Raw genomic sequence first — 17,214 nt, 5'->3', positions numbered from 1 at the left:
TATAATACATTAGCGAGCTGTTATGAACTGAAAGGTTATCAGGTTGCTATTAAAGTTTTTCATAAACCAGTTTTAGTTAACATATGGTTAGTTTCCGACAGGACGTTATTGAACGCTATTGTTTATAACTGCGCATCGCTAAGTTACGTGTTTTTTTACAATCTTACGTTGTGTTTTAGGTGTGCCAAACACTAGACTAAAATGTTGGTCACACAACGCTTGTGCCACAAAATACATTTCAGTTAGAACTTGTGATATTCTGTTTAATAGTCAACGTGCTGTACATGGCTTCAAGTTAGTGTCAAGCCATGGAAAATCTTCGCCGTCAATCTTATTCAGAAAGCCTCAAAAAGACGTTAAACTGTTACCAATTGAGTAGTGCTGATAGTTTGAGTGGACCAAGTGGCTATTCAGCCATTGCTGCTCAATTGTGGTTTAAGGTACCAGTAGTGCTTTTTGCAAGTTACTTCTAAATTGGTTAGCAGTAACATTTGTGAATTTGAATTTAGGACAACAAGCAAGCTCCACCTAACCCACCCCCTCCGTTGATTCAAATACCTCTACTGATGCCAAATGACACTTCGTCGCAAAGAGCTGAAACAGTCCTAGCAGGAGAAAGAATTGCTTGCTTTATTGTAGGTGGAGAAAAGCGACTTTGTTTGCCTCAGGTTTGTCATAGGTTCTTAATTTTAAAATTTTTGAAAGCCATTTAAAAGTAGCATGAGTTTTTACAAACAACATGTTGGTTTTCAGATTTTAACTACAGTGTTACGGGAGTTCAGCATCGCAGAAATCAACAGGACCTGTGCCGAACTTCACATATACTGCAGCCGATGTTCACCAGACCAACTTGAAATTCTTAAAGTCCTTGGAATATTGCCATTTAACACTACACAGTGTGGTCTTATCACAAAAACTGATGCAGAACGATTGGTTTCAACTTTAGGAGTGGATTACCCTTTGAACTCAAAATATCATCTTCACAATGTATGTTGAAACAGTTAAGATACAACCCAATATTGCGCAATGGTGATTTGAATTATTTATCGCAGAATGAAGGAAAGGGCCTGCAGGTTTATCATGAATGTTTCGGACGAGGTGATGGAATATTTTATCCAGATCTCTACACTGTTCCAGATGCACCCTGTATTGTGTGCATGGATTGCAAAATGTCATTTTCGCCATCCAAGTTTGTCAGTCATTCCCATAGGTAAGTTTATGAACAGTTAACAGTCAATTAGCTTGCCTAACATGTTGTAGCAAAATGCATTTGGTGCTTAACCATCAGGTTTTGCCAAAAAAATGCATGTATTTGTCATACAACAGTTTCCGCAATACCCTTTCCTGTTTAATTACTGCTGGTATCATTTTGCAGAGGATTGGAAAAACACACTTGTCATTGGGGTTTTGATCCCGAAAATTGGCGGAGTTATCTTTTGCTACCCAAAGACATCAACAAAAATTTTATCAAAGAACATGACAAACTACTGTGTGCCCTAAAAGCGAAATTTGATTTCTCTGCGATCTCTTCCCAAAGAAGCAACCCCGGTTCACCACCTTCTAAGAGAAGACATGTAAGTAATTCTCCTTAAATGAACATTTGTCAACAAGTAATTTGTCACCGGTGCATGCTGTTTTGATGATGCAACGCCAACAAAAATCTGGCGTTTGTTCACATGCGTTTTTGAGTTGTGGGAAACACCCTAGGCTGGAAGCGTTTGTGCTTTATCAAATTCCAGGCAGTGCGTGCGTGAAGCCGCTGACAGCGCGGGTGTCGTTGATTAAGAACAATTTGCGACGCGAAATCGGATACAGCTCGCCGTCCCACGTAATAAGCCCTTTGCGTAAGCCCGGGCTGCTTTTGATTCGCTGCTTGAATGCGCCTTGTCGAGTGTTCAAATGAAAATAGAGCAATTAGCACCCCGCGATTGCTTGTTCGACTGCGGAACGTTCGCCGTTAATCACCCTCGTGTCTGACCTCTATCTCTCAGTGGCTCTTGGTTCTCACGCCGGACCGCGGCAATCACTATTAATGGCACAAACTTCGGTAGCATTGCACGACCTTAAGAGTTGTTCATTTGGTGGTAAATAATAGTTGAGATGTGAAAAACGTAAATCTCAACCCACTGGCGACTGGGCAGACATGCATAATCCAACGCACACCTAAACTTTTGCTGTTCTTTGTTATTGGGATTACATTAAATTGCAACGACACTGGAGAGAGAGCCTTTTTAACTAGGTAATGACCGGCGGTCACCCGTAATTGCCTGAAAGCCTGAGCGAGAATCAAAATGGCACCAAAGAGCGCCTAATGCGTTTATGATGTAAAATTGGTTGTTTCAGAACTGGTCCGGCCTTAAGACGTCATGTCATTATGTTCAGGGCTGCAACTTTTCAGCGGCCAATGAAACGGTTGTCCGTTTTCGGACCTATCAGCCAACAGACTGTTTGCCAAATGTCATTGTTTGCGTAACACGTTGGAGCGGATCTGTTTCGTTTCCTAAATTGGTTTAACCCCGGTTCACGCATTGTTGTACGGCTGACCTAGGTGATGGGTCCTAATTACAACAAACACAGCCTTCCCATGCTTACCCATGACCGCGCCAATTTACTGCATGGACTTATACCGCAATTCGTTAGGGGAAGTGGCACGCTGGACAATTTAGGACACTTTTATAATTTATTCATGAGTAGCGAGGGCTTACAGAAAATCTCCTTGTCCTTGACGGCGAGTGTGGTTCGTCCGGCATTTTTCTCTCGGCCCCGTTTCTTTGACAGCGCATGCCTGGCTCGTTTGAGGGTGGATCGATGCTAACCACAGATCACCGCAAGCGAACGTGCAGTTTGAAACGCACCAGCAACAACTCATATAAAACCACAACGGGCGTGTTCAACGTAGGGCCAGTGTGTGCAGCGGTTCAAACAATGAACTTGATCTGCAACACAGTCCGTACAGTTTACGACCCGGGTATCAATGTAGTATCTTATCATGACATCGAGACACCAAATTCGTGGAACCGTGTTTCCTCGGGAAAGGGCAGCGACATACATTCGTAGCCGCACAGCGACAAGATCACCAATGTCGCGACATTGACATGCTCGGTACGTTGTGCCGAGCCACGATCGATGGAAATTCCATTATCGGTTGCTTGTCTGGCACCCAACGAAAAAACACCAGAGATATACGACTCTCTTCAGTCGCGCGGCGGGCTTTATTGATGCAAAGCCTTTTTGTCAATAGTGTCCACTGCTGAAGTATTATTGATCAGGGTCGGTACGTCCTTTTTAGATTTTCAATTTTTAACGGATAATACAGTACATAGTGATCGTAATGGAAAGTTTTTACATTTAGGCGAAAGTTGGTAAACGTATTGTGAAATCTGGTTGGTATATCCAGAAGGATGCGTTCACCCAGTTGCGCGGCGCTTTACTGGGAAAGTGTTGGTGTTGCGCTGGCAGCGTGTGGGCAAGTTCCGCCGTGAAGCGATGGTCGTTCCACAGTAATGCGAGCTTCGCACGCAAAGCCCCAACAGAGTCACGTGACCACGATTGGATGCCAGGCATGAGCATCGGCGTGGTAAGGCTGGCATTTACCATCACTGACCGGACGTCAGGGAACACTATGGGCTGTGGTAGACTGACAGACAGTCGTGTGATGAATGTAGCACGAGAACCCATAGGGAATGGCCTTAGCTCGGCGTTATCCCCACAACAGACTTAATTTCACTGCGAGCGTATAAATTTGGTGGTATGACGCGCGAATTGGACGACGCAAGTCCGATGTCGTGCGAATGCTGAGTCACCCCACAACCCGTGTGACGTATTTACTTTCGTCTCGACGACTGTCATTGCCCCCTCGCACTAAAGTCGGCCCCTAGATACCAACCTTAAAAAGCCTTCAACCTGTGTTAGCAAAACAACCACCAAGGCACCCGCGAAAGGACGTAAACAAGCTAATAGTGTTCGGCAGTGCGTGAAACGTGTGGCTTGTAATGAATGGCCGTCGATACAGCGTGTTGCGCATTTCCTTCACGTTCTTCCTATACCTGCCTTATAGTGGAAGAAAAATCCCCTGCGTTCTACGAATTGACAAAGGACCCGTTTCAACCCAGCCCGAGGTAGTTAGTTTATTTACTGAAAAGGTTGATGCATATTTAATGGCATAGCTGTCTTTTCCAGAATGATTTACCGAATTGATGTTGTTATTGCACGCAATGTGGGAACTGATATGTATGATGTAAGCCAACATGACTTTTGCTTGAACCTTCGTAGGGGAAATTCCGTTTAGCACGTCATGGAAATTGCGTCAAACCGTTACAACTGAAGATAATTGCTTCGCCCAAAACCTAGGAACGCCCTTGGCATATCGAATTTCGCATCAAAAGATTCCGAAGACCTGAAAGCTTCAACAGTGATTGACCTAAAATCCGTGTTAGCGAAAGTATGTTGTTCAAAACACTCTGACAAGGATCGAGTTGATTTTCGGGCGGTTTTCCTGGAAGTCGCCTCAAACAACATGCGCATTTGCCTCAGTTCCCTTCACGACAAAGAACAGTCGGTGGTCAAACGGGCAGGGGTTGGCCGGACGTAAGCTCACTGTAAACAAACCCAGGTCGGGGGACCAGCGTTCGCTCAAATATACAGGCCGCCACTGTTTTTTAAGTTTCTTGGCCCGTTGCGACGGCGTTGACCTTTCTTATCAGCCACATCACATTGGTCATTCTGATCCGCGCAATTGACCCTTGGCAAGTGACCCGCTGACCCCGTCCTGAGATAGCCATTGATGCGCTTCAAAACACGTCCGTCGGGACGATTTTAAGCCACGATAAGATTGAATTCCACTAGAAAAACACACGCAAGTTCGCATGCAAGGGATTCCGCTACGTTATTGCAAAGCGATAGTTGATAGTGGTTGCTGTCCAGCACTAACGATGTATGTGGTGTGTCAATGCCAGGCGGGCGTTTTCCCTCGCTCGACCAATCCCAAGCGAGCGCTGCAGTCTTTAACTAAAGTGCGATGCCAAAACCCATTGGTGCTTGTTACACACTTACATTGCTTGTGTGGGGCATTTGCGAGTATAAAGTTTATGTTTTTGTTTCAGTGCTGTCATTTGGGTGTGTAAAGATTACTTGCTGTCCCCCGATATATGTTACTGTTACAATTGCAACCTAAATGTCCCAAACAAATGTATGCTCTTATTTGGAAATGCGCAAATTACGCCCACGAAAAACCACACGGTCGCAGTTACTGTGTTTGAGCAAGGCGCTGCAATAACGGTGGGTCAGTGAACGCGGTGTTTGTCCAGCACCAAGGTCCACTGGGTAATGCTGTTGACGTGGCATCTAGCGTTGGTCAGCCTCAGCACCCTATGTATTGGTGTTTCGTCTGCCGTGGGGCTGCGACGTGGACACGGGTGAAGTGTGTAACCGGATACTAGCCCAGGGCGGGTAAGGCAATAAAAACACGCGGCGCGCCAATACGCTTAGCGCGGCGAGAGCAAACACCGGCGCAACGCCCCGCGCAATATCGAAAGCGGATCAACAGGTCTCGAGCATCCTTCACCTCGCGAAACAACAAGCCCGCAGCGATGCGTGACGCACGACCTGAAAAGCACTTCAGGCTGCGTTCAGCCTGTCGACGCCTAGTCAATTGACCAGACGGTAAAGGGATTTGTGGCCAGTCCTTGTTGCCTTGCTCTCCCGCGAAGGTCTGTTTCTCTCTCCATGCGCGCATAGGTGCGTGTAGGTGCGTGCACGACGGTCGCGACGTAGGTGGTTGTGCGGCCCGTCCGTCAGCTCGAGCGAGTTAAACTAACAAGGATAATATCGCCGCTAAAGGTTGACCAAAGCCTGGGCTTTGTTGGGGACAGAGTCACAGAGCACACGGCGCGCACTCCCTCTCTTTGAGTTGTTGCACCCTCCGTTCGCTTCGCCTGTTCATCGTCGGTGCCAGCACGATTTTTATCTCGGTCAGTTCAATGCGGCCTCGCCGTTGCAGGAAACTGTCTAGAGCGCCCTGTCTCACGCCGAAAGTGGCTCCTTGAACCTCGCAAGACCGCCAGCTCGCCAAGGCAGTGGCCTGGCAGGTTGACGGATTACTGCAGAGCGAGCAAAGCCGGCTCCGTAGTGAGAACGTAATTCCACCCGGAGCCCAGGTCAACACTGGTCAGTGTATCATTATTATTCGGTCGTCGGATGGCAATCCATCACTCTGGACTAGCTGTCGCAGCTAAGTAGCGCACTCGGGAAGGAAATATAGTGTAGTTTTCCGCCACTTAGCGACACCGTCTCGATGGACATCGCTTTGTCTGCGCATTCCTATAATGTCCGTCGCACAAATTCACTTCTATCTTGTTTTTGTTCAGGACTCGGAGCAAGATCCACCACAGAGCAAAAAAATCAAAGAGGAAAATCGGGAGGATGCCGTTTATTTGCCCACATCACCGAGAATGCCGCCAATGTGTTATGGATGTAAGTTACCTTTGTTGCTCCCCCATAAAGCATGCTACGACCCAACCCCTGAAACGTCTATTTTTTGCCGCAGTGCCATTGGGCCTTCGCCCTTCAGCCTTCAAGCCTTGGCTTTCTGGCCTTCCTGTAAACGTTGCGCAGTTGCCCGAACTACGTGCAGCGCATGACGAAGCTGTAATGAAGGTCCTGGCACCAATGATGCACGATAGGTAAATGTCTTTGGCTATCAGTTCGTGCCACTGTCACCATATTCATGTCATGTAAATACCGCATGTTTATTGACATTTTCCAGACGTCTGCTTCCAGGATATCTGCAGTTCGGGCCCCCGACAGTCCTACCAACATCAGAATCAATAGCAAGTTGGTAAGTACTTCATAATACGGCTTACTAGTTAATGCGTGTAATTCCCTATGCTGGCTGTGCGAGGAGTCTTGCCAATCGATTTGACCGCGTGCACGAATTTATTTGCCTCGAGGAATTTCATTGATGCAAAATTTCACGGTGCCCATGCCTAAAGGCTGGCGGTCCGTTTTATGTCTCGAAACGCTTGGCAAAGCTGACTGTCAAGCAGTGGGTCATCGTTAAAGCCCGCTCTCTCTTGGCATTTCTCTTTCCAAGTCTCACTCCTAAGCCAACAGAGGTTTCGCCGCTGACCGTTTCTCTGTTTTGCCTGCGCCCAGAGGTGTGTTCCTCCACGCGTAACTACGGCCCGTGTCTTTCATTAACAATTCACAACCTGCCCGCGTCGCCAGAGCTTTAAGAGAAAACCGTCGCTCAGCGCCCTTCACTTCGTCGATCGCCAACCTTGGCGAGTATGTCAACTGCGCTTCACTCCCTGCGCGCTAGAACACCAAGCGAAATTGCGCGGGGGCACTATCATGGCCTGTGTCGATTGTTGTACTGTACGGACAATAGGAAGCGACGATTAAGGCTCAGTGTGTTTGCTTTTGAGGTATTTGGCCTTTGATGGATTTTGCGCTTCTTTATAGGACGGCACCGCCACACGCCCCCAAGGCTGCCCCGAATATCGCACTTGCACCTGCTGAGTACCAGAAACGAACCGCCTCGCTCGTGGTCGACAAAGACTCGAAGAGTGACCGGCATTCGCGATCGAGCGAGAGCTTATCACGCAGCGAGCATCGACGTTCTTCATCAAGCATCGCCTCACAGCAAGAAACCTGCGAAGGTTGGTTACACACGCTTTAAGCCCGTCAATCGCTAGACTAAGACATTTCTTTTAACACAGAACGCTTGCGTGCCCCAAATGCCAAAGTGAACTCCGAGGGACCGGTCAAAGAGTTTGAAAACGGCACTGATGGGCACCGCAGTCAGTCGGGTCCACGGAAATTGGATAGACCACCACAGAGTGACCGCAGTCATAAAGGCATTGAGGCGTCTCCATCCCGTGCCTCCGTTGATTCGCCCCCTGATGTAGCTATGAGCAAAGCAGTGGCCGCGGCTTCAGCGATGCTCGAACTTTCGTCGGCAGCGAAGGAAAACCGAAAAGTTTCGACCGAAAGCGGAATTTCACCCCTGCCAATCAAATCGCCCCCTTCACTAGTACCAGTAGAAACGCTGAAGCGCCCGCAAGCCCCAAAACACGAGGAAATGGAGTACCCACAAGTCGTGCCGCTAAACCCTAACCTTGAGCATTTCAAATGGTCTTTTCGCTCTTCTTCGTACATCATCAGCGCCGCTGGCACCCAAGAGCTAAAAGTGGTGAGTGTGTAACATTCAATTGCGCCATCATTTGTGTCTACTGCTTACGGGTTAGTCCTGGAGGATTGAGCAATTTGTTCTTAAATACTGCATAGTGTATAATGTCTGTCAACAACACTTCATAAGGCGGGGTCTGCAAATACCAGACAGCGGCCCGTACCGGTCCATGGAAAATGCTTTACCTAAACCGCACTGAAACTGTATGTATGTCGGGCATAAGAACGCATTGACTGCCATCACCCAAATTAGGAGCTCCCTAATGCGACAGAAAAAACATGTCTCCAACTATATGTGGGTTACTGACGGCTCGTTATGTGTTTGGAAGTTTGATATTTTATTGATATCAGGTCTGCAAAAGTCCATAGCGAGATAAATCACCAACCTAAACTCTAAGGCAGCCGACCGTTTGACAATAGCTGAACAACTGTTTGCAAAGTTGTATCAAAAGTATTGATTGTCGATCGTAACGTAGTTGCTTTTCCTTCAGTTCCACACACTGCTTGAAAGTGCGTGTCCTGTGGCAAGTGCACGGCAACAAATCTCACACGAGCTGGTGAAAATGAAGGCTTGCTTCGAAGAGAGGCTCGATATTCAAGCCAGAGTAAAGCGCGATCTAGAAACAGTAAGTTTTGTTAGAAGACAACTTGTTGTGCCAATTTTCAGACCCATGATACGCATTGTTTGTTTCAGGAATTGGAGCACGTAAAGGTCTCTAAAAAACAGCGACTCCAAGAGGCAGCCAATGTACGCAAAGAAATCAAGCAAGAAATGGAAAAAATGAGGTAAAATACAAAACAGGTCTTAGTGTTTTAAGTCAGATAAATATAACAATAAATATAGCAAAGTACCATTTTAAATATCCATCATATATGAGAGTCAGTAATAGTAACACAGTATTTTTGTGCTTCGTTTCTCAATTAAGTAGAATGACCCAGCTTTAGTAAATGCTTGGTAGCGTTTGCAACAAAAACTTACCTGTATGTATTCAACAGAAAAGAGCACAGTGCCAGGATAGAAGAAATGAAATCAAAGATATCCGAACTAGAGGCGCAAGTTTCGGCCCACACTTTGTCTGAACAACAGAAAACGGACGAAAACCACGTTACTAACGGTTCAAATGAACAGGTGTGTGTTAAAGCTTTTTTATTAACCAGTTGTTTATAAGTTTAGCTTTGGTAACATTACAAATTTGTTAGGGAAGCCAAAAAGATTCAAAAATTGGGAATATGCCCCAGATGTCAATTAAATGCGGCCTATAGCATATTTAACTATTTTTAGTTTGTTTGCCATGTATGTTCAATGCCTAATAATAAATTTCAAAACAATACGAATTGTTTCCGACTTCGGGTTCTGCATAAACTGTATTGGTGGTTGTACGCTAAACATTTCTCAGTAATTGTCTAAATATGCATTGGCGTTGAGCTCTATGCACGGAAATGTATATGTCAGGCAGTCTACAATAGTAAATTGTTGAATCTTTTTGCGATTGTAGACAATAGCGCAGCTCAGGAAGGAATTGGAAGACAAAGAGATCGCTGCAAGTCAAGTACGGTTGGATTTATTTGACGAACGAGACAAACGAATGCAAGCAGAAATGCGACTCGACGAAATTATGGACGGCTCGAGAGGAAGGATTCCGTTCCTAATGGTACGAAATATGCCATCTTCAGTGCTACTGTGTGAAATAGTTGAAAGTTTTCCGGTGCCTCCAATTACGGCTAAACCTGATTGCAAATAGTTAAATATGGTTATTTTGCACCTTTGGATTTATTTCACCTTTAACTTTGCTTGATAAAACCTTTTTCCCAGCTGTGACATAAACATATATGATGGGACATGGCTCGTACAGCCTTACTTACTCCCAACAAACTGGAGTGCCATAAGGCGTTCACACTAACTAGCCCATCAACCAATGCCCTGTCACTAGCTGCGCTAATGAAACCTCGTAGGTCAAAGCAATGTGCGCTATCTGCAGCCTACTTTCTGTTTTGCCTTTTTGTATGGAAGTACAGTAACTTGCTTTCCAATATCCCTGGAAGTTAAAACTCACTTCGCACCTCTGAATAAGTTAGACAGGAAACTGGTGCCAAAAAATACGTTTTCTGCTATTATAGGACGGAGCACTATCGACCATGATCAGAACATCGCGAAAGTCGAGTGAAGAAGCTTCTGGAAAACATCGTACCTCGTCGCTATTCGTCAGCGGGCGTAAGAACATTGAAACCCTGGTATCTTCGGCAGCGAACCAGAATCAGACTCCCAGTAGCACATCGACCTCGAGTACCCCCGGGGCATCGACCAGCAGCGATGACGTCATCGACATAACTGACGTGCAAAGTGACGTCACGCGACATTCGTCGGCAAAGGACAGCGGCCTGCGCGACGTTTCAGTGATGTAACTGGTAGCAGACTACCCTGCGGTTTTAAAAACGACTGTTTGCTACAAACATTCGACTGACTAAGGTTTCTCATGAACCTGCGATGTAATTCACACTTTCAGTGTGAAGAAACGGCATTTTAGCCGACGGTTGTGCGTATGTTTTCATTTGCACATCGCTCCTACAGGAAGGCCGTGCGCGGCTGTTTGTTTGAGCGCCTTCAAACCCCACTAACCTTTTTTGCTTTGTGTCTCTTGTGCGCCCCCGTGTGTAGATGATGCAATATATAGTACCCCACAACGTGATACCTCAAAAGACGATTTTATTTCCTCGGTTGGCGTTTGTAGATTGCGTTTTCCTTTGCTACATATCTATATGTGTGTAAGTGCCACAAGGCAGCCGTGTGTGTGTTTTTCCCTTGTACTGCCCGCCTTTCAACATACACACACCCCCTTCCTCCTTACCAAAACTAATTTGGCCGAACGAATGACCGTGGCTTCCCACTTCTGACTTCGCCTGTTTTTGCTTCTGGTTCCACGACTGTTCCAGCGTTGTTTTTAGCATTTAACTTTTTTTGTGTCATCTCCAAGTTCAAAGCTGCTCGCTCGGCTTTTGACCAAGCCTCTATTTATAGACCGCTGCAAATATGGGCCGTTTTTGCCGCCAACTGTGGCACGAACCGTTCCTTTTATCTTGTTCTAGTATTGCTTAGAAACAGCATTGCTTTTACTGATACCTCGATGCCCATAATCACTCATTTTGGCCCTTCGCATTTCCCGTCAGTAGTATGTTGTAATAGTTTCAGCCTCGTAAAAATCTCAGGTAAAACAACAGGCCTCATAATCTATATAAATATGTATAGTATGCAACATCGCGACTCTCAAACACAATTAGCGGCGAATACCGACTAACATCCCCGCGTAAACCTCTAAGTCACCATCCTTGAGTTGAAAGATGTATGTTTGTTAACTATTGGCCAAAGCTAACCGCCTACACCTCAATGTTCGCCTAAAGTTTTATCATATCTTGTATGTGTGGCACTGCGAAAGTAGTGGCTACCCAGAATATATTTTACCCATGTAAGTTCCGGTGTTCTTGAAAAAAGTAGCTAATTCTTAACTTAAACACGCATTGTATATTTAACTTAAAATCCGGGTTTTTACAGATTTTGGTGCTTTTTCGCATTTTACCGCCCTTTTTTCTCAAGCTGCTCAGTTCCCCGCGCGGCGGCATTTTAACGTTTCTCTTGCTCGCGTTGTAACGTAACATAGGCTTCTACCTCAAACTTGCTGCGCCCCTGTGATATAAGCGATTGCATACGATGACCGCGCTTGTGTGATTTCGCGCTCTTTTACTAACGCTGTACAAATACGAGGTCCTTGCTTTGACTTCATCTCGCATTTTTGCCTTCACTAGTGGAAACAGACCTGTGCGGGTGACCGCTCAATTTCTCACTTATTAAAAGTCATCATACACAAGTTTCAGTTTATTTGTCTATATTGGAAGTTTCGGGTTCTTATTTAGGTTTTTGCCTACTTTCGAACCATTAACTATTTGGATTTCGAGAAAATGTGTGGGAAATACAGTTATAAAAAATACAGCCGTTTCACTGGTCCTATATTAACCTCCAAACCGAAACTGGCCCCGTATTTTGAACATTAATGGGATCGTTTGCTCATGTAGGTTTTTTTGCACATGGCTTAAAAATAACTTGCGTAAAATCTACATTTTAGTTACTTTGCGTCCAATTTAATACAGTGAGGTATAAGCCAGTTTGGGTCTTGTAATAAGACTGGGTAAAGCAATAATTGCCAACGAATTGTGCAAAGTCAACACACACACATATATATAAATACACATATGCGTTGAAACCACAAAATAACCAGCAATAATCTCTGCATTGAAACTGAATGAGTTTAAGCGAAAATATCTCTTCAGCGTGTTACTCGTAACAAACTGGAGTGCTATAAGATGGCTCTACTAACCGATACGGTCAATGTCTTCTCTCCAGGTACACTGACGAGACCTCGGCCAAAACAGAGTGCACTGTCTGTAATGGCTCGATGCTTTCGTATTCTTCAGTTTCGTTGTTTGAATTCGAACTTATTCTAAAACTCCGCGTGTTTCCTACACTGTTGTTCTGAATAAAGGTGCGGTGTAGTGCATTGTATTTACATCAAATAGGAAAATAAATCAATTTCACATCATGCGATCATAGCCTCTCTGCCTCCTACCGAACCACCAAACCGGTTTAAACCGGAATCGGAGAGACAAAATTTTGACCCGATTTTTGAAAAAACCCTAAGGCCATAGCCTTTCCGTTTTTTCGATTTTGGGGGTCAAAAAATTAAAGAAAAATCCGGTTTCCGATGGGTTTTCGCCGGAATATTCCAGTTTCAAACTGGTTTCAGCCGGTTTCTGCCTCCTACCGAACCACCAAACCGGTTTAAACCGGAATCGGAGAGACAAAATTTTAACCCGATTTTTGAAAAAAACCTAAGGCTATAGCCTTTCCGTTTTTTCGATGTTTGGTGACAAAAAATTAAAGAAAAATCCGGTTCCCGATGGGTTTTCGCCGGAATATTCCAGTTTCAAACTGGTTTTAACCGGTTTCTGCCTCCTACCGAACCTCCAAACCGGTTTAAACCGGAATCGGAGAGACAAAATTTTGACCCGATTTTTGAAAAAACCCTGAGGCTATAGCCTTTCCATTTTTTCGATTTTGGGGGTCAAAAACTTGAAGAAAATTCCGGTTTCCGATGGGTTTTCGCCGGAATATTCCAGTTTCAAACTGGTTTCAGCCGGTTTCTGCCTCCTACCGAACCACCAAACCGGTTTAAACCGGAATCGGAGAGACAAAATTTTAACCCGATTTTTGAAAAAAAACCTAAGGCTATAGCCTTTCCGTTTTTTCGATTTTTAGGTGACAAAAAATTGAAGAAAATTCCGGTTTCCGATGGGTTTTCGCCGGAATATTCCAGTTTCAAACTGGTTTCAGCCGGTTTCTGCCTCCTACCGAACCTCCAAACCGGTTTAAACCGGAATCGGAGAGACAAAATTTTAAACCCGATTTTTGAACAAACCCTGAGGCTTTTCCGTTTTTTCGATTTTTAGGTGACAAAAAATTAAAGAAAAATCCGGTTTCCGATGGGTTTTCGCCGGAATATTCCAGTTTCAAACTGGTTTCAGCCGGTTTCTGCCTCCTACCGAACCTCCAAACCGGTTTAAACCGGAATCGGAGAGACAAAATTTTAACCCGATTTTTGAAAAAAAACCTAAGGCTATAGCCTTTCCGTTTTTTCGATTTTTAGGTGACAAAAAATTGAAGAAAATTCCGGTTTCCGATGGGTTTTCGCCGGAATATTCCAGTTTCAAACTGGTTTCAGCCGGTTTCTGCCTCCTACCGAACCTCCAAACCGGTTTAAACCGGAATCGGAGAGACAAAATTTTAAACCCGATTTTTGAACAAACCCTGAGGCTTTTCCGTTTTTTCGATTTTTAGGTGACAAAAAATTAAAGAAAAATCCGGTTTCCGATGGGTTTTCGCCGGAATATTCCAGTTTCAAACTGGTTTCAGCCGGTTTCTGCCTCCTACCGAACCACCAAACCGGTTTAAACCGGAATCGGAGAGACAAAATTTTAACCCGATTTTTGAAAAAAACGTAAGGCTATAGCCTTTCCGTTTTTTCGATTTTTGGGGTCAAAAAATTGAAGATAATTTCGGTTTCCGATGGGTTTTCGCCGGAATATTCCAGTTTCAAACTGGTTTAAACCCGTTTCTGCCTCCTACCGAACCTCCAAACCGGTTTAAACCGGAATCGGAGAGATAAAATTTTGACCCGATTTTTGAAAAAAACCTAAGGCCTTTCCGTTTTTTCGATGTTGGGTGACAAAAAGTTAAAGAAAAATCCGGTTCCCGATGGGTTTTCGCCGGAATATTCCAGTTTCAAACTGGTTTTAAACGGTTTCTGCCTCTTATTGAACCTCCAAACCGGTTTAAACCGCAATCGAGGAGACAAAATTTTGACCCGATTTTTGAAAAAAACCTAAGGCTATAGCCTTTCCGTTTTTTCGATTTTTGGGGTCAAAAAATTGAAGAAAATTCCGGTTTCCGATGGGTTTTCGCCGGAATATTCCAGTTTCAAACTGGTTTCAACCGGTTTCTGCCTCCTACCGAACCACCAAACCAGTTTAAACCGGAATCGGAGAGACAAGCTTTTGACCCGATTTTTGAAAAAAACCTAAGGCCTTTCCGTTTTTTCGATGTTGGGTGACAAAAAATTGAAGAAAAATCCGGTTTCCGATGGGTTTTCGCCGGAATATTCCAGTTTCAAACTGGTTTCAACCGGTTTCTGCCTCCTACCGAACCACCAAACCAGTTTAAACCGGAATCGGAGAGACAAGCTTTTGACCCGATTTTTGAAAAAAACCTAAGGCCTTTCCGTTTTTTCGATGTTGGGTGACAAAAAATTGAAGAAAAATCCGGTTTCCGATGGGTTTTCGCCGGAATATTCCAGTTTCAAACTGGTTTCAGCCGGTTTCTGCCTCCTACCGAACCTCCAAACCGGTTTAAACCGGAATCGGAGAGACAAAATTTTAACCCGATTTTTGAAAAAAACCTAAGGCTATAGCCTTTCCGTTTTTTCGATTTTGGGGGTCAAAAAATTGAAGAAAAATCCGGTTTCCGATGGGTTTTCGCCGGAATATTCCAGTTTCAAACTGGTTTCAGCCGGTTTCTGCCTCCTACCGAACCTCCAAACCGGTTTAAACCGGAATCGGAGAGACAAAATTTTAACCCGATTTTTGAAAAAACCCTAAGACTATAGCCTTTCCGTTTTTTCGATTTTGGGGGTCAAAAAATTGAAGAAAAATCCGGTTTCCGATGGGTTTTCGCCGGAATATTCCAGTTTCAAACTGGTTTCAGCCGGTTTCTGCCTCCTACCGAACCTCTAAACCGGTTTAAACCGGAATCGGAGAGACAAAATTTTAACCCGATTTTTGAAAAAACCCTAAGGCTATAGCCTTTCCGTTTTTTCGATTTTTGGGGTCAAAAAATTGAAGAAAAATCCGGTTTCCGATGGGTTTTCGCCGGAATATTCCAGTTTCAAACTGGTTTCAGCCGGTTTCTGCCTCCTACCGAACCACCAAACCGGTTTAAACCGGAATCGGAGAGACAAAATTTTAACCCGATATTTGAAAAAACCCTAAGGCTATAGCCTTTCCGTTTTTTCGATTTTTGGGGTCAAAAAATTGAAGAAAAATCCGGTTTCCGATGGGTTTTCGCCGGAATATTCCAGTTTCAAACTGGTTTCAGCCGGTTTCTGCCTCCTACCGAACCACCAAACCGGTTTAAACCGGAATCGGAGAGACAAAATTTTAACCCGATATTTGAAAAAACCCTAAGGCTATAGCCTTTCCGTTTTTTCGATTTTGGGGGTCAAAAAATTGAAGAAAAATCCGGTTTCCGATGGGTTTTCGCCGGAATATTCCAGTTTCAAACTGGTTTCAGCCGGTTTCTGCCTCCTACCGAACCTCCAAACCGGTTTAAACCGGAATCGGAGAGACAAAATTTTGACCCGATTTTTGAAAAAACCCTAAGGCTATAGCCTTTCCGTTTTTTCGATTTTGGGGGTCAAAAAATTGAAGAAAAATCCGGTTTCCGATGGGTTTTCGCCGGAATATTCCAGTTTCAAACTGGTTTCAGCCGGTTTCTGCCTCCTACCGAACCACCAAACCGGTTTAAACCGGAATCGGAGAGACAAAATTTTAACCCGATTTTTGAAAAAACCCTAAGACTATAGCCTTTCCGTTTTTTCGATTTTTGGGGTCAAAAAATTGAAGAAAAATCCGGTTTCCGATGGGTTTTCGCCGGAATATTCCAGTTTCAAACTGGTTTCAGCCGGTTTCTGCCTCCTACCGAACCACCAAACCGGTTTAAACCGGAATCGGAGAGACAAAATTTTAACCCGATATTTGAAAAAACCCTAAGGCTATAGCCTTTCCGTTTTTTCGATTTTTGGGGTCAAAAAATTGAAGAAAAATCCGGTTTCCGATGGGTTTTCGCCGGAATATTCCAGTTTCAAACTGGTTTCAGCCGGTTTCTGCCTCCTACCGAACCACCAAACCGGTTTAAACCGGAATCGGAGAGACAAAATTTTAACCCGATATTTGAAAAAACCCTAAGACTATAGCCTTTCCGTTTTTTCGATTTTGGGGGTCAAAAAATTGAAGAAAAATCCGGTTTCCGATGGGTTTTCGCCGGAATATTCCAGTTTCAAACTGGTTTCAGCCGGTTTCTGCCTCCTACCGAACCTCCAAACCGGTTTAAACCGGAATCGGAGAGACAAAATTTTGACCCGATTTTTGAAAAAACCCTAAGGCTATAGCCTTTCCGTTTTTTCGATTTTTGGGGTCAAAAAATTGAAGAAAATTCCGGTTTCCGATGGGTTTTCGCCGAAATATTCCAGTTTCAAACTGGTTTTAACCGGTTTCTGCCTCCTACCGAACCTCCAAACCGGTTTAAACCGGAATCGGAGAGACAAGCTTTTGACCCGATTTTTGAACAAACCCTAAGGCTATAGCCTTTCCGTTTTTTTCGATGTTGGGTGACAAAAATTGAAGAAAAATCCGGTTTCGGATGGGTTT

The 17,214-nt window shown here is 44.5% G+C and overlaps 1 protein-coding gene across 1 annotated transcript; it reads left to right on the top strand.

Annotated features, from left to right (window-relative positions):
• Nucleotides 1-155: 155 nt before the first annotated feature.
• Nucleotides 156-12,047, top strand: LOC145230677 (uncharacterized). The gene is made up of 15 exons (XM_080096177.1): nt 156-440; nt 510-668; nt 754-987; nt 1,053-1,210; nt 1,376-1,574; nt 6,366-6,471; nt 6,545-6,680; nt 6,764-6,835; nt 7,462-7,658; nt 7,719-8,191; nt 8,679-8,813; nt 8,882-8,973; nt 9,184-9,316; nt 9,684-9,839; nt 10,306-12,047. The coding sequence occupies exons 1-15, from the start codon at nt 309-311 to the stop codon at nt 10,588-10,590; spliced, it is 2,667 nt and encodes an 888-aa protein (XP_079952303.1). The 5' UTR covers nt 156-308; the 3' UTR covers nt 10,591-12,047.
• Nucleotides 12,048-17,214: the final 5,167 nt, after the last annotated feature.

This window comes from Phallusia mammillata, chromosome 5 (assembly GCF_965637545.1).
Source record: "Phallusia mammillata chromosome 5, kaPhaMamm4.hap1.1, whole genome shotgun sequence".
In the NCBI taxonomy this organism is placed as follows: Eukaryota; Metazoa; Chordata; class Ascidiacea; order Phlebobranchia; family Ascidiidae; genus Phallusia; species Phallusia mammillata.
This window is presented reverse-complemented; position numbering and strand designations above follow the sequence as displayed.

What these genes read in the sequence shown, in the direction of transcription:
- LOC145230677 (XM_080096177.1), top strand. Translation starts at nt 309, where the DNA reads ATGGAAAATCTTCGCCGTCAATCTTATTCAGAAAGCCTCAAAAAGACG. An exon ending in CTGCTCAATTGTGGTTTAAG is followed by an intron (nt 441 to 509) that starts GTACCAGTAGTG and finishes ATTTGAATTTAG; the next exon opens with GACAACAAGCAAGCTCCACC. An exon ending in CAAGAAATGGAAAAAATGAG is followed by an intron (nt 8,974 to 9,183) that starts GTAAAATACAAA and finishes TGTATTCAACAG; the next exon opens with AAAAGAGCACAGTGCCAGGA.